The sequence below is a fragment of the Lampetra fluviatilis genome, chromosome 13 (assembly GCF_964198595.1).
Source record: "Lampetra fluviatilis chromosome 13, kcLamFluv1.1, whole genome shotgun sequence".
In the NCBI taxonomy this organism is placed as follows: domain Eukaryota; kingdom Metazoa; phylum Chordata; class Hyperoartia; order Petromyzontiformes; family Petromyzontidae; genus Lampetra; species Lampetra fluviatilis.
Window position 1 is genome coordinate 3,000,314 of NC_136287.1, and position 22,831 is coordinate 3,023,144.

The 22,831-nt window shown below is 51.6% G+C and overlaps 1 protein-coding gene across 5 annotated transcripts in view; it reads right to left on the reverse strand.

The window, feature by feature from the left end:
* Positions 1-1,120: 1,120 nt before the first annotated feature.
* LOC144935421 (histone-lysine N-methyltransferase ASH1L-like) overlaps positions 1,121-22,831 on the reverse strand; it is a 106,879-nt gene continuing 85,168 nt past the window's right edge. For 4 of the 5 annotated variants that reach the window (XM_078862035.1, XM_078862036.1, XM_078862037.1 and 1 more), the window contains exons 16-27: positions 20,870-20,992; positions 15,114-15,168; positions 13,406-13,556; positions 11,788-12,141; positions 9,689-9,775; positions 8,322-8,412; positions 7,755-7,902; positions 7,353-7,525; positions 5,389-5,555; positions 5,112-5,152; positions 4,345-4,655; positions 1,121-2,826 (exon numbers count right to left, since the gene is read on the reverse strand). In XM_078862035.1, coding sequence (XP_078718161.1) covers positions 2,735-2,826; positions 4,345-4,655; positions 5,112-5,152; positions 5,389-5,555; positions 7,353-7,525; positions 7,755-7,902; positions 8,322-8,412; positions 9,689-9,775; positions 11,788-12,141; positions 13,406-13,556; positions 15,114-15,168; positions 20,870-20,992 — 1,793 coding nt within the window. In that variant the 3' untranslated portion in view covers positions 1,121-2,734. Of the gene's footprint in view, positions 2,827-4,344; positions 4,656-5,111; positions 5,153-5,388; positions 5,556-7,352; positions 7,526-7,754; positions 7,903-8,321; positions 8,413-9,688; positions 9,776-11,787; positions 12,142-13,405; positions 13,557-15,113; positions 15,169-20,869; positions 20,993-22,831 lie in introns of those variants that run through there. The other variant, XM_078862038.1, reaches the window with a different exon arrangement.

A 22,831-nucleotide genomic window follows, 5' to 3' on the forward strand; every position in this document is an offset into this window, starting at 1 on the left:
GAGGCCTCATTCTGAAGAAACACCAATTTGATAAGAACACAAGCGAAATGCGAATATGCTCATTACAGCTCTGAGCACACGTGCTTAACATGTTGTGGTGGACAAACCCCGAAAGTTGGTTCAAGACGGCGGTGTGGCCGACACTGCAAACCCGTTCAGTGACATCATCTGTCTGGCCATGCCATCAAAACTCCTGGGGTCGTGGGGCATACATTTAATCAGCGAGTTTCCTTGACGACAGTGCGCAAGAACCTATTTACTAAGGGACAAGGATAGGGCAAGGCTTTCATTTGAACAACGTAAACAAGATTCTACAAAAAAATAACAAAGTTTGCTTCTATTCAATCAAGGATGCTGCAACTTCTTTGCACTGCTGCATTGTGGCTGATGGGATGTGTAAACAGTTATTTTGTTTATGCGCAGGGACAGATGTGTACAAAGGAGGCGGCGTATTTTAAACAAGATATGGATAATCTTGATTTGAAGCTTTCGTGAGCCTGATGACGACCGCTTGTGTTGCGATCGAAACGTCGTGATTTGTTTTATTTTATTTTTAACTACGTGACTTTACCGAAAGAACCAAAGAGTATGAGTAAAGATATGGATAATTGTGACCAAGACGAACCTTGTTAGCAAACGGATTATGGTGGCTGTCAGCGGTGCACAAGTTAAAATATATACACTCCACCATGCTTGAATTTGATACTGATTTATAACGAAAAATTATAGACACAAACGTTTCGGGCAGTGGCCATTATCTTAAAAATAAATGTGCCCTGTTAGGAGGCAGTGTTAATAATATCAGTATATTATGGCTGAGACCTGAGATTATTTTATGTCAAGTAAAGACACCAAACTTAATTATCCAGAAAAGCCTCACGGAGTCTCAAGGACTCTCTTTAATATCATTAATGCTTGTCTGTCATGTGGCAGAAAACGTGAGCATCTGGGGAAAAGCCACGCATACAAGGGGAGTAACACTAAACACTACCATCTCCGAGCCACCTTGCGGCCAACACAGGCTGGCATTTCCCTTCTAATATTCAGACGCCTAAATAAACCATCGCGACTCCCTAACATTCAACACTTACGATGACAAACAAACTGCAATCACACACGGTACATTTTATTTGTTTTTATTATTGGCGATGAACATTTTGTAATATTGCTAATGTTTTTTTTACTCTAACCCTAAATATAAAATTGCCTTCCTTTAATTATTTTATGCGTTTGCTGGACAAGACAATGCTACACTCCAGGAGTGATTGTCTAACATTTATTTGCTCTGCAACAAAAAATATAACTTTTGTTTTAGTTTTTTTTTCCAAACAGGACCGGCTAGTGTTTGACACTGTCGCCCAGACGAGACTAATTACAAAAGAAAAAGGCACAAAATGAAACGTCAAAAAATAAAAAGCAAAGAAAACACAATTAGTGAGTATCTGATACTCTACACACAGCTGTACAGTAAACAGTTTTGCTTCAAGATAGGAAAATAGACAAGAAAACAATCTCTTCTTCGATAATAAAATACGATGTAAAAGAAGCCTTTTTTTAGTTCTGGTACAAAACCGCAAAGTGGGATGAAAAGAGACCCACTGCCTACGTGCGGTCCCACTACCTATGTACAACCATGCAAAAACATCATCGGTGGGGGGCAGGGGTGGGGGGCAGGGGGGGGGTGCCGAGAGGCGGCCGTTCCGTCGCCTGCGACTGAGCTGGCGAGAGGCCGCGAGCCTCGAAGCGAATTTCGAACGAGAGCGCGCGGCTCTAGAAGCCGGCTGCGTCTGCGCTCTTCCCCCCCAAGTTCATCGTTAATTTCGCCTGGCGCGCGAACTCCGAATACAATAAATACTGTACTGCTGCGAATACTGCTAAGGAAACACGACGTCGCCGCCACTGGTGCGGAGACGGGGGGTCGGGGGTGGGCGCACACACGCACGGACGGAAACACGTGACATGACACGCTCTCGATCGGCAGTGCCGGCGATGACGACGACGACGATGGCGACGATAATAACACTTCTCTCTCCGTGCACATCGCGGAGCGACATTCCTCCTCCGGACCGCATCTCTTCGTTCGCATCTTTTTCACTCGTCACGAGAAAAGGTGTAAAGTTTTTTTGTTGAAAGCGACCTTCTAGGAGATCTGCGCAAACCCAGACCGCTCCACGACGACACATCGTCAAGCTGGGATGACCTTCACCATTTCCTGCAGGCATCTCGAAGCGCCCGCACATCGAACCGTAGCGCGCGTGGCGGGTGCCTTTGGGCGAGTTCCGTTCACCAACGCTGGACGGGGCGTGCGAACCAAGGCATGTTTTGTGAACGCACCACGCACGAACTTTGACCCAACAGTGTGCTACGGGCGCAGGCCAGCGCGCGCGTCCCTGAACACTCCGAGGGCCTTCGGCCTTTCTGCTCGAACCAAAGGGTGAGAGCCGCCAACTGCGACCGAGGTGGGACGTCCCTCTCCGTGAGAGCCACGCGTGAGGATGTCCACAGCTGGGCCCATCCCTCCATCGCGAAAGACCACCGGAAGCCGCTTTGCATTTTTCTCCTGCTTCGCCATCCTCTTTGTTCCGCTGGTTCTGAGCGCGTTGTTGGTGGCAATGTTTTCGGCGTGGCATGCCTCGTCCGTGACAAGGCACTGTCTTGGCCGTCTGACCCCCCCCGAACTCCCACCCCCCCCCCACTAACTGCTAGGGTGGGGGGGGCCTCTACAAAAAAAATGTCACTTTAGTGCAAATAGCCCGGTGGTGGCCTGGGCGTGCCTTCGGAGCCTCTTCCCCGCGCCCTCTTCCAGCAGGTAGGACACATCCACAGCTGCATCAGACACGAAAGGACATTATTGTTCGTCAGGAATTTGTGCTTCAAACAATACAGTGGTAGTTAACAATAATAATACCGCCTGGGTGAATTTTACTCGTAGGCTTTCACGATAAATTTTACACTCCGTAATTGGTTACTTTTGGCGTAGATCCAGTGTAATGTACAATGCCAATTTTCGGATTTACCCTCCGGTGTACAGCCGAGCCTCCGTTTACGCCTGATGATGCTGGTTGTAATCTCCAGCAAAACGTCGGACAAAATCATAAACAACTTTGCTCGCTTGTCAAAGCAAAATCAGTTGGCACATTTGCCCACCACGTGGCAACTTGATTTGAGTGGCACTGTAGGGTGACGGGTAGGGTAAAGCTGAAAAATGTCATTGCACTGACACGATTTGACCCAAAAGTAACTAATTATGAATCATAAGGAGGCCAAATGTGAAAGTGCAATTGCAGACTTTGATGTGATGGTGGTGGTGCTGTTCGTAAACGACGGCCCCCCCCAGGATAGCGATGGGAGCTGCACATTCTCAATTGTCATGGCAAGGGGCAAGTTAACGAACAAGACAAACACTTGTCGATTTCCCACAAAGTTGAAATTCAACCGATTATCCTGGCTCCAGACAGGATAATAGGTTGAGGTGGTGTAACAATGATTTAATACGTCAAATGATTTTTGTATATGAGGAAGAATTTAGAATTTGCATGATTAATATCTGTGCTGATTTTTTGTTATTTTGGTTTTGTAACACATTTCAAAACTCCTGCCTTCTTCGGGATCCATGCAATGACCCTCGGTTTCCCTGGCAGAGTTTTTGTCTCTGTGGACTCCTAACTGGGCAAAATAGAGCCCGACTAACTTAATGCAACTAATTTATACGTTCATGGCTGCCAATCAATAAATACAATATTCACAATCGTAAAAACGTGTTTTTTCCATGGCCCTCGCCACAAAATTCCCCGTGCCAAATGTGGATTGGAAACCCGATGAAATATAGTCATTATGTAATCGCTATAGGCAGCCATCTTTACAGACACGCACACACATGCGCACGCACAGGCATGTACACGCATGTACACGCATGTAAAAACAAAGACAAAGATCCCCCGTATAGCCTTAACCGACTGTTGGGGGAAGTGCTGTTAGCGAGCACCTATGAAGGCCATCACGGTGCACGAGGTGTGGGTGGCCAGCACCACGCCCGGCCACCTTTGCCTCCCCAGTGGCGATGTTTACACACCGCACCAGGTACTCATTTGAGGCTCAGTCGACCTAGGGGAGACCCAGGGCTGGTTCAGATAATCGTCACTTTTGTTATTCGCGAGCGGGAATTGAACTCGGGTCGCCGGGTTCGCGGCGCAGCACGCGAACCGCTACACTACCCCTCCCCATACGCATGTACACACGCACAGTACCACCCCCCACCCCCCCGCTATCCGGCGTTCCCCCGGTGGGCTCGTGAAAATCCGCGAGTCATTATCGACGACGGCCAAACGGTCGCCAGCAATTTACCCGTTTTCCCCGGCAGCTTGGCCAGGAGGTGCAGGAGAACTCCGTCCAGCCTTTGCCTCTGCTCCCTTCGCTTGTCGTCGTCCGGTGGCTGCACACCGGGCGTTCGGGTCGCTGTGCTCTCCTCCCTACGTTCCGCCGCACGCGCTGGTGGGGCACGTGGCGGCAGCGGCAGCGGCGGCGTTGCAGCGGCGCCGTCGCTCGCTGGGCTCTCGGGGACAGAGGGCGGCCGCGCCTTGGCCGGGAGGCCTTTGCTCTTCGCGCTCACATCCTGCTTGGCCTTGAGCTTGAGTTTGCCGCTCTTCCAGGAAGATCTTTGTGGGGGTGGGGGGAGGAAGAAATAAAAGTGTCACAAATGCAATGTAATCGGTAGGGGGGGGGAGGGGATTTGTGCAAATAGGTGGCGACCAGGCTGAGACAATCAGCTCGCCCACGCTTGGTTTCATTGGAGATAGCTGCGATCAACATTCGAACCCAGGATCTCAGTGTGGTGGTGGCTCAGTGGTACATGACACATGGAGGTAAACTCAATTTGAAAATGTGTCTTTTGATTGCTGTTGCTAATTAATGCCTGTAGCAATAAACATGTGACAGCTGTAAAGCACTTTTACATTCATCTGCAATGCCTACGAAAATCGTAAATGCACTGCACGAGTGTTTTTATTCATGCGCGTTGTCAAAAGTGTCAGCACATTCGACGCTCATTCTTGGTTAATCGTGTTAAAGTAGCAAATCTGTGAGCGCAAGAAATATAATTGGCATTATCTCACCTTCCCCCATTCCTCTTGTAGTTTTCTGGAATGTAATGAGGCTGTGTTAGAACAGACAGAAAAGACGGGTGTCATCACTACATTTCCAAACCGTCCGCGCACATTCACCGTGACACGCAAGCGACAGAGCTCAGCGAACAAAATCCGGCGATCGTCCCCACACCCCGACAACCCCCCACCGCCACCTCCACCCCCTTTCTTTTTTTTGAGTCGAGCCGTCCGGCGGTTTGGCCACCACCGTCGCGTTAAATCCGCTCGCGCTGCGCTCCGGCCGTACCGAGAAGTCGCGCTTGGGCGTCAGCCTCTTGGCGAAGTGATCAAAGGCGTAGGGCTTGGTGCATGTGGCATAGCGGTTGCGGTGGATCTTGTAGAAGAGATGCGCCGACTTGTCCAGGCGGTAGTCGCAGATGTACACGTCCTGCTCCTCGGCGCCTTTCGGCCTCCCTGTACATGCGATTTCCGCGGGATGCACACAAGCACGCACATGCACACGCACGCACACAGGGACACGGGCACGCATGAGTTAATGCACGCGTGCATGCACGCACACGGGCACAATGCATGTATGCACGCACACATTCTCCTGTATGCATGCACGCACGCACTCACGCTTCAGCGCAAACTCTCACACGCTCGCACGCACACGCACGCTCGAATACACGCACACATGCTCTAAAACACGCACGCACGCATGCCCTTTTAAGGCATGTTTGCACGGACACGCACGCACACACATGCACACACACATCATTCATCCCACGCCCGCACGAAACATATTAGTAGACGGATGCATACGTGACCCCGGCAAGCGTGTGCAGTCGACACAGAACAGCGAGGTTACAGCCGTGCCTTCCCTGCAGTTGGGTAGTGGTGGCGGCTGCGCTGCTGCTGTGACTGCCTCTAAGCCAGCACTGGTGGAGGCAGCAGCGAGGGTTGGTGATCATCGTACGGATCGTGTGAAACTCCCTTCTCGTGGGCTATGTACCCTGTCTCTCCAGGAGAAGGCAGTGGTGCAAGTGGACTAATCGCCATCTGTTTCCATCTGTACATGGATAGAGTGCTGCCTCGCATGCACGGGTTTTCTCCGGGTGCTCCTCCCACTCGTATAATAAACACAACTCATCAATAATTGTCTGGAAACATTTTAAAATAATAGCCCGATGCAGGATCCTCCTGAAAAAAAAGAGTCATACGACTCAGTCTTGTTCTCCTGGATAAATAAGATAATTATTTGATTATTATTCTTATTATATTTCTGCAGCACTGATCATGCGGCAGTGCTGCAGCAGGGAAGCGTTTAGTTGGCGACAGCGAGCATGGGCACAACGAGTCGGGAGGCAGTGAGAGGGGGGGGGGGGCGGCGGTGGGTAGCGTCAGCCATGCCTAAATGTTTTCACGTTGTCCTGAAGTTGGAGATTCACAATTATCATCGTATTTGCGCTCTGTGTGCGCGCGCGAGCGGGAGAGAACGCTCACGCTGTTTTTGCCACAGAGGACAAAGGAAAAGTAATTTCTTTGGTTGGCAAACTTCCCGGGGCATATATCAGTGTTTTTTTTCACATCTCATTTCTTGTCATGTACGCCGTGGATCGAACAAAACAACAACTGCTCCAGTTCTCTGCGCGGGTTTCCACCTCTGGCCTTTTGATAAGTGACTGCACTGCGCTGCCGTGCCAGTCAACTTTGGAGCTCACAACAGAGGCGTCTAATAAGAAATGCCATTTTGAGCATTTTCCCCAGGTACTGATGACATATCGATCTTGATCCTCGGTACTGTCAGCTCTTGGGTCACCTCACGGCCCAGCAAGTTTCGGGAGGTTCCGCAGATCTCTTTACACGATCCACCCACCAGCCAGAATGCCTCCATTACCAATGGACCGCAGGCACGGAGATGGGCGAACATTGAACTTTTGGCTGTTCTGAGGCGTCGTTTGAGGTGAGGAGGAGCAAGGGCCTTGAGTTGTTCTGCTCCCTACCTTTGGAACTCTGTGCCAAGTCACGTTGAGAATGCAGCTGCCACAGTCGAATATTTTAACTTGAATATAATCAAACGGATTTGTTTGATTATCCTTCGGCCGGATAATAATTTACTTGGCCATTATTGTTCACTAGCGTCAAGCGTCTTCATTGTAAAGCGCGTTCGGATGAATCGCGTCAACAGCGCCACGTAAAAAGCAACGTCCGACGCGCTGCCTTGTACGTGCGTGCGTGCGTATGTGTGTGCGTCACTGCGCTGCTCACCCTTGCAGTACGTGTAGAGGTCCATGACCCAGCAGAGCTCCACGACGGCACGCAGGGGCACCACCTCGTACATGGGCACGCGGAAGAGCTCGTTGCGGTAGAAGCGGCGCGAGGGCGCGTGGTGCGTCTGCTGCGGCCGCAGGTAGTGGTGTCCGAAGGCAAAACGCTCGCCCCTGCGAAATGTTCGCGAGGAAGCCGGGCAAGAAGGTGGGAGGTGGGGGAGGGGTTGGGAAGAGAGAGCGTAAGGGATGCCGCCCTGTTCAGCGTCGTTCTCTCGTGCGCGCGTCCTGGGCAACCCACGCCACACCCACGCCTGCGATCCTTCACGCTGTCCTCCTCCTGCATCGCCCCACCGCCTCCCACCTCCCCCACCGCCCTTGCCAGGAGTCCCCCCCGACTCACTTGTCGTTCTTCCATAGCTTCTCGATGCGGAAGATGTCGAGCTGGGTGGGCCCCGTGGCGGCCGTGCGGAGGTGGTAGGCCTGGCGGAGCGGCTGCCCCCTTGCGCCCCTCCGCTGCGGCAGCTCCGGCATGAGGTACACGCAGTCACCTGGTGGTGCCAGGGTGGGGGGGGGGAATGGAGGGGGGGGCATGGGGAGGAGGATGTGAGCACGGGTGAGGGGGGGGGGCGGCATGTGGGGCATAGAGGGAGAAGAGGGATTATCTCAAGGGGCAAGACATTTGCGTGGGGAACGCAGAGGTCATGGGTAGGTGCAGGAGGAGTCGAGGAAAAACATTGGAAAATGGGACAAGTCACAAACAATTCCTAAACGCACTCTATTTGTCGAGGAACACCTCAGCTGGCTTCCAACCTCCATTTTACCAGGAGGGTGCAGAGATGAGGCGATGCAATCAGTACAACTGCATGAGCCAGATGAATTGTAGCATCGTGTGGCGGCTTGGGGAGGCCTTCATCCAGCAGCGGATAGATCATGACCGACGATGCACGAGCAAACGCAGTGCACTCACCCTGCTTCAGGAGCAGGCCGTCACGCAGCAGGCAGATGTAGTACGTGCAGCCGGGCTGCGCCAATTCTGGCTGCGGCATCATGAGCACCTCCTGTAACAACCGCACCTCCGATGAGCACAGTTGGCTACGTACGGTGGTAAAGAAGTTCAGCACATGTACATAAATACAACAGCGAGGATCAACGCAGCTGCTCCACCAACACTTTCCTCCCACATCGCCCGGCGCGTTCGCTACTCCACCTCCGTCCCAGCTACCCACGCAAAAGGGCCACGGCTTCCCCGCATGCGACAGCATAGGCGGCGAGGCGGCAGCGGGTGCAGGGAGGCATTTGCCCCCCCATCCTCCATCCCCCACATGGCAGACTGGGAGGGGGGAGCCACCCCGAGAGCTTTTGCTCCACATAAAAATGCTGGTGGAGAGGGGGCAGAAGCCAATTGACTTCAATTTAAGAGTAAAATACATGTACTATATTAGTAATGTTTAGTCAAGTAAAATGTAATGTGCCGTAGATGATTTAAATGAAAAACAGTACCATTGAGTGGAGAGATGCTGCAGCCGAGGGGATGGGTTAAAAAATATAAGATAACAATTTTCCGTAATCCGAGGCCAGGATTCAAACTTACGTCCATGGTGTGTTAAACTAAGCTGCCTTGGTGTCCTATCCCCTTGGCTACAGCTCCTCCACACAACGGCCGTTACATTTCCCCTAAGTCCCTGCTACACCACCCCCACCCCATCCACCCGACTGACGGCCCCCCGCCCCCTCCTCGTCACGGAGTCAGTTAACCCCACGTTTGCCGTGTTACCCAACACTCCTGCCCCCGTGGGTCCGTCATCTGCATTGCGTAGCATGTTATGCATTATCCATAGGTTATGGGTCACCACATGTTGCCGTGAAATGCTCGGAAACAAAATGAATTGCTCCCTCGTTTTTAATATTTTATGTTAAAGCCGTTAACAAAACATCCTTTCCTAGTCCTAGTCGCAGCCGCCGATGGCCGAAGGCGCTGCCTCTGCTCTTGGGCAGAAATGCGACCCCCCCCAATATCCGAAATGCAACGGAAAAGTTGGGTGCGGATGCTGAAACGACAATGCAGTAAAGTTAAACATTTAATTTAAAAAAATAGGACTTGGGGGCCTGGCAAAAATGTTCGACGGCTCTGGACGATAATAAGGAGGTAAACACAGCAACACGCGATTCCTAGAGCTGAACACGTGCGCACGGCGAGATAGAGCCCAGCCCAAGGCAGCGGTAGTGTATGCGTTAACGTACGTGTGTGTACGTACACAGAATTTATTTCTCGCCGACACGTAGCCAACCGTACCGGAGGCAACGTGACGGGCAGGGCGACGGCAGGGAACTCACCCTCTCGACGGCGCGCGGGTTGCACTCCTCGCACAGGTAACGTTCGACGTCGGCCGTGATCTGCATGCAGTCGCAGTGCTGCCACACCTGCCGCCACAGACGACACGCGCGGTTACATTTTTACCGAACAACAATAACAACAACGAACAAAAAATAGAGGGATACATGCTGAAAGGAAAGGAGGAAGACTTTAAATAACTCGTTCAATTCCCACCCCCCACCACCCTCACGTCCGAGACCCCCTCTGTGCCAAGTGTGACCAGGGCGTACACCTCGGTAACCGTGGGACATTTCCCCGAGGTCAACGCGTGGCGCAGCTCCTAGATTCTTCTTCTTCCTTACCCCTCGGGTGTTTATTAAAAGAAGCGTTGAGCCAACCCTTGAAAAAAAATCCCCAACAATGAGCTCGGTTAACAAGGACGGGCACGACCTGTAACGTCGGGCAGTATGTTGACTGTTGGAATGTAAGATTCGTCGGAAATGTAACTGAATGAATTCTTTAATGAATAAAATGAAAGATAGGAAATGTATAGGAGGTCGCGTGGCTCCACCGAGTTCCTGCATTCGAGTCTGGCTATCAGCCACCCGTGGTTAAACACGGCTCTGAAGCGTCTGTGGTCTCATACCTGTCACCAATTATAGCAACAACAAAAATGGTGTATCACTTAATTTGGCTTATTCCAGCTCTGAGAATAAAAAAAAAAATTCACTGCCATGCGATGAACAATCTTTTCAGGGCACAAAAAATATGGAATGCCACGAGTGTGGATAATGAGGCCTATTGATGTGTGACCTCGGAGGTCATTCTGTGACATAATTTTCCAAGGCCATTCTCTGACACAGGGTGATCCACTGCTTGCTTGAAGTGAGAGTTCCAAATAAATATTTCTCATTTCCTATTGTGATACCGAATGTAGAATTGCAATATAATTGGGAAACGTGAAAAAAAGTTCTGTTACAAATAAGACCTTGTAAGGGTGGAGAGAAATCTTAATACGTGCGTACACGTGCACGTGTGCTGGCCGGTCTAGCAATAGGGGCGCCACGGTGGCGAGATGTTAACTACCTTGCCTGGTATACAGGAGGTCGTGGGTTCCCGACCCTGACACCTGTATATTCGGAGTTTGCATGTTATCCCCATGGTCGTGTGGATATATCTCCGGGTCCTCCGGGTTTTCCCCTCCACATTTAGAATCAACATGTGTTTAGAGTATTTGGCTGCTGTAAATTTGCACATGATAAGCGACTTCGTTGAACTATCATTTGTGGCCAGGTCGCTTCTGAAAAAGGGCTATATAGCTCAGTCAGCCTTACCTGGTAAAATAACAAAACGATTTATAGTTTAAATAGTTTTATAGTTTCTAGTTTAGTTTAAATAGCTTATATATTTGGTGCTCGGCCAGCGAATGAGCCATCGTGTGGAGGCCTCTGGGTGGTGAATGTGGCGGACAGCAGCGATGGTTTGTACGACACACAATGTGCTTTTCTTTAACAGCGATATTCCAGTTAACGTTGTACAGTACTTTCGAAAGTGCTCTCCACGTTATTGAGATGCAAGGACCGCGTCAGTTGTTCATTTACTCACTATTGGTGGCACAACTCACAAAGTGGCAGGCGACTGAGAGCAGACCAAGAAGATTGCACGTTGTAATTAGAATTGATGAGAGAGCAGTGGGGTGATGAGTTCCAGAGTTTAGCCTTACGGGACGTGAAGGAAGAAGAGACAAAGTGCCGTACGCAAATTTACGAAAAATGCAACCCTCTGTTTCCCATCACGCTGACATTGACGGATCCCGCATAGGTTTGTCGCGGTTGCGCCGCTGTGTGGCTCTCCCCACGTGTTTTTTGGCCGTGCCGCTCCACGACGAACAAAACATCTAACATCTTTGCCGAACAATGAGCGGTACGACCCGAGTGCTTCACAGTTGCACGGACGGTAGCGCACAACGTGCGGGGAAAGGCAAGGCGGGGCGACTGACACGGCCGATTGTGACCGTGTTCGAACCGTGTTCACGACCGGGGCCCACTCGCGTGCGCCAGCACCCGTGCAGTTTGGGTTCGTGGGGGTACGGGGGGGGGGGGCTGGGGGTGTGACGCACCTGGCACTTGTCACACTGGATCATGAGGCCCTCGTCACGCAGAAGACCGCAGATGCAGCGGATGATGTCGTCGTCCCTGTCGTCGGCCCCGCGCTCGTCCTGTTGCTCACGTCCTGGCGACTCGGCCGCCCCGGGCCCGGCCGTCGACGTCACGTCGGGCGCGCGGGCATCGGCGCGCGTCCTCCTGCCGTCCGCTCGCGGCGGCGGCGGCGGTGGCGGCTCCTGATCCTCCTCCTCCTCCTCGGCGTCTCCGGCAGACAGGCAAGGCGGTGCCACCGAGTCGCGCGCCCGCTGGTACGCCTTACGCAGGCGGCACAGCTCCCGGCCCAGCGGGGACCGCCGCCCGTGCCATCTCTGCGGTGACGGTGGCGGTGGTAGTGGTAGTGGCAGCGGGTGTGGGGAGAAAAGTGGAGGAGCGGTAGCATAGCGGTTAGTGCTACTCGGCGACCCGAGTTCAATTCCTGCTAAGGGCCAACATCAGTCACGATTATCTGAACCGGTCCTGGGCCTCCCCTAGTTCGACTCAGCCTCAAATAAGTATCTGGTAAGGTGTGTCAACATCGCCACTGGGGAGATAAAGGCGCTACACGCTGTGTTGGCCACCCACCCCCTCATAGGTGCTCGCCAACAGCACTTGCCCAAACAGTCTGTTACAGGCTATACGGGGGATCTTTGTCTTTGGGGAGAAAAAGTTAAGGCTGAAGGTCAGGAGAGGTGACCGGGTGGCGCAGGGGTCATCGAACCTGAGTCAGTGAGCTCACATCCTGGGTTTGAATCGGAGTTTAAAGCTGCCCGTGATTACGACTGGGTTCCCAGGTATGGCTTGGGTTCCAACGACTGCGCATGAAGCACGTGAATGTTAAATACGGCGTTCCCCTTCATTTGGCGATCAAAAATCCATTCATCTGTAGCAGTGCGTGTGGGAGAGCGCATTTCCTCGCATGTAGATAGAAATGGGCACTTGAAGCGGAGACATCACACGGGAGATATCCCAGGTGGTTTTGTGATATCTCCTTCTGTGGGCCGTGCTCGAGCACAGGGTGGATCACTGCTTGGTGAGAGTTCCAAATGGTTTTCGTAGTCTCATGACGATGCCAATAGCTCAAATGTAGTACAATTGGGGAGAAAACAAACAAAAACGACTAATTGGAAAGTGGAAAAAAAGGCGAGGTCATGTGTCAGGGTCCATGATGGCAATTCTTGGGGTGGCCTGGGTGCTGGGCGGGGTGCCTGTGTCGTTTCGATTTGTTTCTCCACGGTCGGCACCTGGCGCTGAGAGATAATGACATGGATATGGATCGACGCGGGTGCTAACTAATCAAGTGGGAATCGATCCCGTGCGAGTCAACCCATCGATCTCTCCCTCTCTTTCAGACATCGTTCAAGGCGAGGTGAAAGCCGGAGGTGGCTGGGTGGCTCAGAGGTCAGAGCGATCTGCCGGCAACCGCTGATGGCCTGCGATCGGAATTCAGGTATCGGCCGCTCGGGTTTTAAACCGGGTTCTCCAGCGCAGCGAGTCGGTGGCCTCAGCCCCCCGGATCCCCGCTCCCCCCCCTTGTGCCGGCGCTCGCGTCATGTGCGGAAACCGAAGGACGACGGCAACGGCCGAGGCCTCTACCTCGGCGGTCCTGAAGACGAGCGAGATGTCCGAGTCGAAGTCGTCCACGCTACGGTAGCGGCCGGCCTTCACCTTCCGTTCCACGGCCGTCAGCTCCAGCGCGTCCACCGGTGCCGAACCGCCGCACTCGGAGCGCCGGAGGTTCTGGGCCCTGCGGCAGCGCGAGCGAGACGCCGCGTGTCATTCTCTCCGTTGTGTACAAGAAATTGCAAACCAAATAATACTACACCAGTTTAACACGTAGGGTTTCGTGACCAATATCATCCATAATATGGGTTTTTTGGGTTAGATCGGGTAAATATATCAATGTCTTGTTAAACCCGCCACCATCCGACACAGCCAATTAGTATGGTTTGTCACGCAAACAGAACATGCCAATTCGTTCTAACGAATTGGCAATAAGAGCACACAAGCGTTGTCATGACATCTACCCCTCTATTTAAGGAATGAAACAGGAGGACTTTTCCACAAATATGGCTGATGAAGCTAGTTGTAATTACTGGTGAAAGTCGTACTCAGATTGTAAATGCTGTGGCTTGGCTCTCCAACACACCGGTGTGCTGTACTAGTCACGAATTGGCATGTTCTCTTTACGTGACAAACCTTAGTAATTAGCAGAGGTGTGGACTCGAGTCATGTGACTTGGACTCGAGTCAGACTCGAGTCATGAATTTGATGACTTGCGACTCGACTTGGACTTGCATAACAATGACTTTGTCCCACCTATGAGATGTGGACTCGAGTCATGTGACTTGGACTCGAGTCAGACTCGAGTCATGAATTTGATGACTTGCGACTCGACTTGGACTTGCATAACAATGACTTTGTCCCACCTATGAGATGTGGACTCGAGTCATGTGACTTGGACTCGAGTCAGACTCGAGTCATGAATTTGATGACTTGCGACTCGACTTGGACTTGCATAACAATGACTTTGTCCCACCTCTGGTAATTAGCTGTGTCGGGTGGTGGCAGGTTTAACAGGATATTGATATATTTACCCGATCTAACCCAAAAAAACCTGTATTATGGATACTACACCCCCTGCTGTCCATATTCATCAGGAAGGTATTGCATTGAGATGTTTGGGCCAATTCAATTGTTAAGTGTGTAACATTGTTAAGTTCCATTGTTAAGTGTGCTTCCGGGAGAAAGCAGAGGCATAATAAGCACTCCTATCAAGTGTTGTAGTGTTTGTTGTTGTAACTTTCTGATCCGCCCCTCATCGGATTTCTCCAGGAAATATATTCAGATTCCGATTCTAATAAAACTCCGCCACCTCATAGCCGCCTCGGAAACACATGGGGTTTCGGGAGTCTCACGAATCGGCGTGATTGAGAAATCCTGTCCTCCAAAGTGCTGGGTCCCAGCCGTGCACCACTACGCCCGGCTCTGCTTGGAAGCAGAATACCGGAGGCAGGCATGCTGCTGAAAGGGCCGACTGCTGAACGAGAGGGGCCGCTCATTGGCGTGGAAGTCCACGTGGATATTACGTAGCGTACGAATGCGACATCTCCAGACGGTGGGCATATTTATTTTACGGAGAAAAAGAGGCAATCGTCCGCAGCGATGGGAGTCAACAGCATGGACGGCTGGGGGAAGTGAATTCCAGTCGATGGAGGGACAGCAGTGAGAGAAGCCACATCCCACTTAGCAACATTATCGAGTTATATTGTAATGGAGAGTGGCGTAAGATGGGTTGCCTTACTCTTGTCTGGGCGGGATTGTGAACACGCGGGAGGCTTGTGTTCGACCCTCAGCATCTGTAAACGGTAAAGGCGGCAAGATCAATACCACATAGCATACCTCCACCGTACAACACACCGAATGCTGCCGACAGTACGCTCGCGGTGCGCGCATCGCTCGCGTGTGTAAGGAACAAAGTTTTTTCATTTGTGTACGTTGTACATAATGGGTTCACGTGACCCTGCCAGCCACAAGAGGCTGCTCAATTTACAGGAAGGTAAATTTTTTGTGTTTTTTTAATTAATACATGAAATCACAACCACAAATCTCAACAATTCGTCAAATCACACCCTGCATTGGCGACCTAAACTCTGCGCCAATGCGGCAAATCAACGACACCGAGTCCATTCTAGAGGGGCCGCGGTGATGAGGGAGCGTGGAGCGATGCTGCGCAGAAACCCCTGACGCTGACGAGGGGTCAAGGAGGCCGGCAGACGGCTGCGAAAGCGGAGTTGCAAAGCGCGAGACCGCCAGACATCTGGGCGGTCTGTCACGACTCTCCGTCACATTTCTCCATTTTTGTTCTTTTCTGTCTCTTGTCGCGGTGGTGGGTTTTTTTGGAGGGTGGTTGAGGGGGGGTTAATCACCACCCTCCGTGTAGCCTTAACAGACTGTTGGGGCAAGTGCTGTTCGTGAGCAACTATGAAGGCCGACACGACACACGAGGGGGTGGGTGGCCAGCACCACGCACGGCCGCCTTTGCCTCCGCAGTGGCGACATTTACACACTGCACCAGGTACTCGTTTGAGGCTGAATGGACCTAGGGGAGGCCCATGACCGGTTCAGATAATCATCGCTGGTGTTGGCCGTGAACGGGAATTCGAACCCGGGTTGTCGGGTTCGTAGCGCGGCGCGCTAACCGCTACACCACCACTCCCCACCTAACCACCACCACCCTGCATCCCCGACCCACTTTTTATTTTTTTGTCTCTCTCTCTCTCGGCCAGCAACCGCAGCCGAAACAATGCGCGAACCGATGCTGTTTAGCGCAACTCGCGATCAATGCTGCACACGCACGCACCCCGTGCGGCCCGCCACAGACCCCCCCCACCCACCCCTCATCTGCTTCCCATTTGACATTTCCATTAGGGGCAAAGCCGCTCGGCAAATACGTCTCGGTCCCTTGCCAAGGCCTTTCATGGGGCCTGGAAAGAAGGGGAGGGAATACAGGGGGGGGAATCGAAAAAAACGGGGAGCGAGTTTGGCGGTAGCATGGCGGGGGGGGGGAGAGGAGAGCGAGGGAGCGACATCGTCTGTGAGACGAGGTTGCAGCCAAAAAACAGGGTTGCGTTTCTCTTCCCACGTCCCTTATTCTAAAGCGCTACCATGGCAACCTTTTCATTACTCGCTGTCAGCGGATAATGGTCCTGGCAGGGAGGCACCGGGCCGCCAGAATTCGGGATTCCTTTTTGGTTATTTATTTAAAGTATTTATCTCCATACAGTGTAACGCGTGCACGTCTGTCCGTCTGTCTGCCTCCCTGTGTGGGTGAATTATAATAATAACGGTATTAATGATAATACAATTCACTTGTCAATCCGCTGCTGGATGAAGGCCTTCCAATGTTGTTTCAGTCATCGGGGCTCCAGGACTGGATTTCATGTTAAATCCAGGTCACCCGGTTCAGATTGCAGTGTGCTAACCACTGTGCCACTGCCTCCCCCCCCGCCTCCCGTGTTGTGTGTGTGTATTTATATAAATAAGAAAACAACATTAATATAATTTATTCATACAGGACATTCACTGCGTTTCTTGACTATTTTGTCAGCAGAGTTCTCCGTTGGGAGGTTGGGCCAATTCCTTATTGCTCACGCACGTTTCACATGTGGGAAGAAACCACAGCACCCAGAGGAAACCGAAGCACACGATGGGACAACGTGAAAAGGATCCCCACATACAGGTTCAACAAACCCTCTTGTTGTACTGCCATCTCCTGGCCAACTCAACAGCCGAGTGGATTTTGGGAATCACAAATACACGCGTTCTGCCAACTCCTCGTCGCGAAAAGTACCGGACGCTCAATGCGTGTTGCCGCCACGACCGGCATATCTCGAGCGCGTGTGTGCGTGTGTGCCCGGACGCGCAGCTACTCAGGAGCGCCACTCTCAGCTCAAAACAATGAGCGGGGCATTGGGCGGATAAAACGCGGCGACGGGCTGGCACCACGGCGGGGAGAGCAGGTCGTGCTCCTGTCAGTCACTCCGGTCTGTTGAGCCACGGCAGCTCGGTCCGTCCCTGTGACCTCGTGCCAGCGAGCCTTCGGTACTCCGCACAGAATCGAAGTGCACTTACTCTGGCACGAGCACTTTGTGACGTCGCTGACATTTAAAGCGGTGAGCAGCAGCTGTCGCGTGGCTCTTGTTGTAGACACTCTGACACGCGCGCGCGCGCATGGTGCCACAGTGGTGGAGCTGAAAGGAGGCATGGTGATGGTGATGCGGGTGTGTGTGTTGGGGGAGAAGAGGTGAACGCTGGGCTGCCCGTGTCCAGGGTAGGAGCCCGCATCGACTAGGCAAGTAACGATGATTAAATTCATCGATTGAAAATAAATTCTCATGCCGAACGATTCGTGCTCGAAATCGTGCGTTGCGTGTATTGATTTGGATTCTTCGCTACTGCTACCCTTGGTCTAACAGAACAGATGAGACAGAAAAAAGACAACCCCCCCACCCAAGACAAAAAGAAAACAAATAATACAAATGAGATGGTACCAACGTGGCAAACCAAAAAAACAGAGAGGCTCTTGAATTGAATCGAATCGCGACACCAAATCGCGATACTAAACCATCAGGTGCAGGGTGGGCCGAGGGTTAGGAAACCTTACCACAGGCTTAGTATCAAGCGCTGCCTCCGAAAGCCGGGCACCGAGTCCAGCTCGCAATACGTTTGCCCACGTGGCGTTGCACCATCCCACGAGTGCCGCCGCTTTGCACGGTGGTTTGCGGTCGCGTTGGTGGGAGAGCGTTTATAAAAGAAAATGTAATTCTCCGTTTGCGGTGGTGTTTCTTCTTCTTCTTGCCTTTGCTCTAATATCCCCGGCTCGGTCACACGCATCAACATCCCACGCAAGCCCTTCGCTGATCCCTCTATCAAATTTCCACGCAATCTCTCACACCCGCGAGAGACAATTTACCAGCAAAGCCACGGCAATTACGGCCTTGATACTTGATGAAATCCCTGGATGATCTGGCCACGAGAGGAATCCAATAAAAGAGGGCTGCCTAAGCCTAATGAACTTACTTAATCCTATTTGCCTATTGTGGGTTTGCGCCGTTAATGAATAGGCACAACCCACGCGGTGTCGTAACCTGGCCGCGGCTGGGTCATACCTTCCCCGCCCCTGTGCTATTATGTCGCCCTGATCGACATTTCTTTGGTTTCTAACAAAGATTAAAAGCATTTATGCATTGCCTCTCATTGCCTCTCTATAACTCTCTGTCCGTCCGTCCGTCTGCCTCGCCATCTGTAAATTGGGGTCATCATAGCTCTTTTAAAGATCATCCGATACGAACGAAACGTTGCTATGAAGTCGTGCTGCCACTTCGAGATGAATCCAGCCAAATTGATCCATGAGGGTTAACCCAAAGCGCGGACAAAAAAAAAAGACCAGCGCTAAAATGACCGGGCACGGCATCCCGCTCCTTCGGCCAAGGCGCTGAGCCCTGCTGTCTCATCGCAGCGTGCGGTCATACTGCTCACCGTGCGGCCGATGCGAGCGCTACCGTTATTATTACTACTACTACTACCACCTCTAATTAAATACTTCCGTGAACAAACACGCTGAGGAAGCGTTACGGAATGCAGGCACGTGCGTGACTCTTTCTTCCCTTTCCCTCGATTTTGTCGGCCCCTGCGTTGGGAGTTCCTTCAAATAAGAAGACCCTTCGGCCGTGAGGCCCCACTGAGAGAGAGCTGTGCTGAACATTGCAGGAAGGAACGATGCACACATTGCCAGGGGAGTCGCTTGAAGCAGTCGCTCTTTCGCCACCGTCATCCGGAACAACATTGGAGATTTTTCCCAAAAAATGTAATTGGAGGAATAACGACGCGAGACGAACATTGACCGTCTCAGATCTGCTGACAGCAACAGCCATTTTAACAACAACAAAATGGTAATAAAACCTACAGGAGTTGACGGGAGGACTTAATATAAAACAGGTCGCAAAAGGGTTACATTGACAGCAGAGGGCGGTGGAGCAAAAGCCACTGTTATCCCGTACTTAACGCTCCGACGTCCGTGCCTCCCAGCCTTGGCCAACCCGCGGGATGGAGAGGGCCTCCCGTCGCAATGGAAATTCAACGTCGTGCGATCGAGTTCAGAGCCCTGAGCGGCGAACGCCGTGTCGCTCGGTGACCAAACGCACGGGTGCTCACGTTCCCCGGCGGCGTTGGGGGCGACCGAACGCCGCCACCGACCCCGCGGAGGGAGCAGGGAAGGGGGGGAGCGAGATGTTAACTACCTCGCCTGGTATACGGGAAGTCGTGGTTTCGATCCCGACCCTGACGCCTGCTGTGTATTTGGAGTTTGCGGTGTCCCTCTCTCTCTCCCCGTGGCCGCGTGGATTTTTCTCCAGGTCTTCCCGGTTTTTCCCTCCACATTTAGAATCAACATCATGTGTTTAGAGTCATTTGGCAGCGATACAATTTCCACGTGATAAGCCACTTCTTTGTAATAGCCAGGTCGCCTCTGACAAAGAGCTCTATAAGCTCAGTGGGCCTTACCTGGTAAAAGAAAAAGAATGATTCTCCTTGCCTCGCCACTCCGCTTGCCGTTTACCCAGCCGATCGATGCCCTTTATTTGACCGAGCGAGAGTTCGCTGACCCACCAGAGACCTTCGCAATCTGAGTAGAGTGGAGGCAGCTACTGTACTGGGTTTTTTTTCTCTTTTTGTTGTTGTCATTTTTATTTCTGGGCAATTTTCAGATTTGGGACGTCGGAAAAGTCACCGTCACCACCGCAGTCAGCGGTGTCTCACATTGTTACACACAGTCAGTGTTAAAAGAAAACAAATAAATTAAATCACGACGTTTCGGAGGCAACACGAGCTTCCGTCTTCAGGTGAAACCGTCACAGCAATTTTTTACTTGATACAGCAATTTTGCTGTGACGGTTTCACCTGAAGACGGAAGCTTTTGTTGCCTCCGAAACGTCGTGATTTAATTTATTTGTTTTCTTTTAACCTACGTGACTTTACCGAAAAAACCAAAGAGTATGAATCCTTGCAGTCACGAAAGCTTCAAATCTAGAAAGTCAGTGACGTCACACATTGTCACACAGTCAGTGACGTCACACATTGTCACACACAGTCAGTGACGTCATACATTGTCACACACAGTCAGTGACGTCATACATTGTCACACACAGTCAGTGACGTCACACATTGTCACACACAATTAGTGACGTCACACATTGTCACACACACATTCATGTACTTTTAAATTATAATAATGCTGTGCAGTAGAAGGATGCAATAACGATGATCTCATCACTTTCTCACATCACATTCTCTCTCATCACTTTATCTCATCACTTTATTTCTCTCTCTCTCGATGCAGTCGCGGCAGAGTTCCAGATGCGATTCGCGGACAGCCAAAATCGTGGAGGGCAAGCTCGTGAAAGAACGAGGGAAAACTGCACCCTGCCGCGAGCATGACGAGGTGGAGCCGTGCGCCTGGCTCCCACAGACCGCGTGGCACTGCTGCCGCGCTCCGCTCACCTGATCGAGACGTCAGGGTGGAGAACATCGCGTTGATCGCTCGCACCACGTCAGGCGCCGGCGTTTCGACTCTGCTGTCCGCCGCTCCCTGCTGGCGCTTCTGTGGGGCGACGGACGCCCGTTCTGCAGACACAAAGACAACGATCCCCCGTTTTAGCCTTCACAGACTGTTAAGAACGGCACGGCACATAGCGGGGGGGGGGGGGGGGGGTGGTCAGTATCACGCCCGGCCGCTTTTGTCTCACTCATGCTAATGTTTACACACCACAGCAGATACTCAAGCAATCAATAAATAAAAACATTACATTTGATCAGGTAAAGCCCACTGAGCTATGCAGCTCTTTTTCAAAAGTGATCTGGCTACAAATGATAGCTCAACGAAGTCGCTTATCATGTGAAAATTTACAGCAGCCAAATACTCGAAAAGCATGTTTCTAAATGTCGAGGGACAAAACCGGAGGACCCGGAGAAAAATCCACGCGACCACGGGGAGAACACGCAAACTCTTTATATACAGGCGTCAGGCATCAAACCCATGACCTCCTGCATACGAGGCAAGGGAGATAACATCTAGGGGAGGCCCAGGGCGAGTTCAAATAATTGCCACTGATATTGGTCGTGAGTGTGAATTGAACTCGGCTGGCCAGGTTCGTAGTGCAGTGCGCTATCCACTAGACCACCGCTCCCCATACACGCACGCACGTGCACGCACGCGAGCTGCCAAGACGAAAGTCTGCGGACGAGCGCATGGAGGCCCATGCAAATGCGCAGGTGCACACGTGCGTGCATGCGCGCACGTGTGCATCGGCTCGGTTCCAACGAGGATGTTGGACTACATCAAGAGATACGATCTGCCTCCGTTTGACTTTATCTAATCACGTGCCACACGTGAACATTGCCATAACTCTGTGCGTGGCATTGCCAAGAACGGACGCCAAGAAGATGTGAAATATGTTTTTGGCAACGCTCTGGCACAGTTCGGTGAATAAGACTGAAAAAAATAAGCTCGGAAAAGTTGGCACGCGCGCGCATAATTTCCAAGAACTTAATTCACGGCAATATGCGCTCACAAACAAAGCAACGTCCATTTCTTTGCCCTGCTAAGATTGTCTGGCAAGACTCGACTTTTTCCACTTGGTGCTGTGTTAGTGGGTAGGGGGGTTTTTTAGGAGTGGGGGGCCGGAATTTGTGTTTGCTCCAATTCTTTTCAAAGTTATATTACGGCACTACAAAGTACATAAAGTATGTATATTGCTTCATAAAATGTTCTAAAATAACAAAAGTTTATTTTTGCAGAGTTGAACAGGGAAGAAATAATTCCACATTTTCTTTAGACGAGTTGAGTTCAATACCGAACGCTCTCTTCGATGTTATGAACACACACACAGCACTGTAATATACCGTGCGGTCATAACCGTAGTACAAACACACTTATGACCACATGTCAAACTGCGGCTTGACAGCGTTGAACTTGTTAGTTCTGAGCAAGCCACAACACACGCCTCCCTTTGTGCCGGCATTCAGCGCAATTCCAGAGATTTGCGTGGGATGAAAAAGTAAAAAAAAAACTTCTAAACCGCTAGAACACACCACACTAACCGCTCGCACCTTGGGAATGTAAATAAAATCAGGCAACCTCCTCGCGGCTCGCGATCGCCTAGGGGCGGACGCAGGTGGCGAGAGCCCCGCATGCTCGGCGTGGGGGAACGTCACGTACGACATGCGGCGCCGACCGGGCCGCCTTTGATCACCCGGGAGAGAGAGAGAGAGGATTCGCGGCGTTTTATCGCAAGCCCTGACATCGGCAACCGAGCCGTCTTGACGTCAAGTTGCCGCGCAAGCGCGTGCGCGTGTGTGGGAACATTTTCCGTAATTTTTTTAGATTTAGTTTAAAAAATATATATATTTCGGTTTGACAGTTTTCGACGCGATGACAAGGCACACAGGGAGCCCGCACGCCGC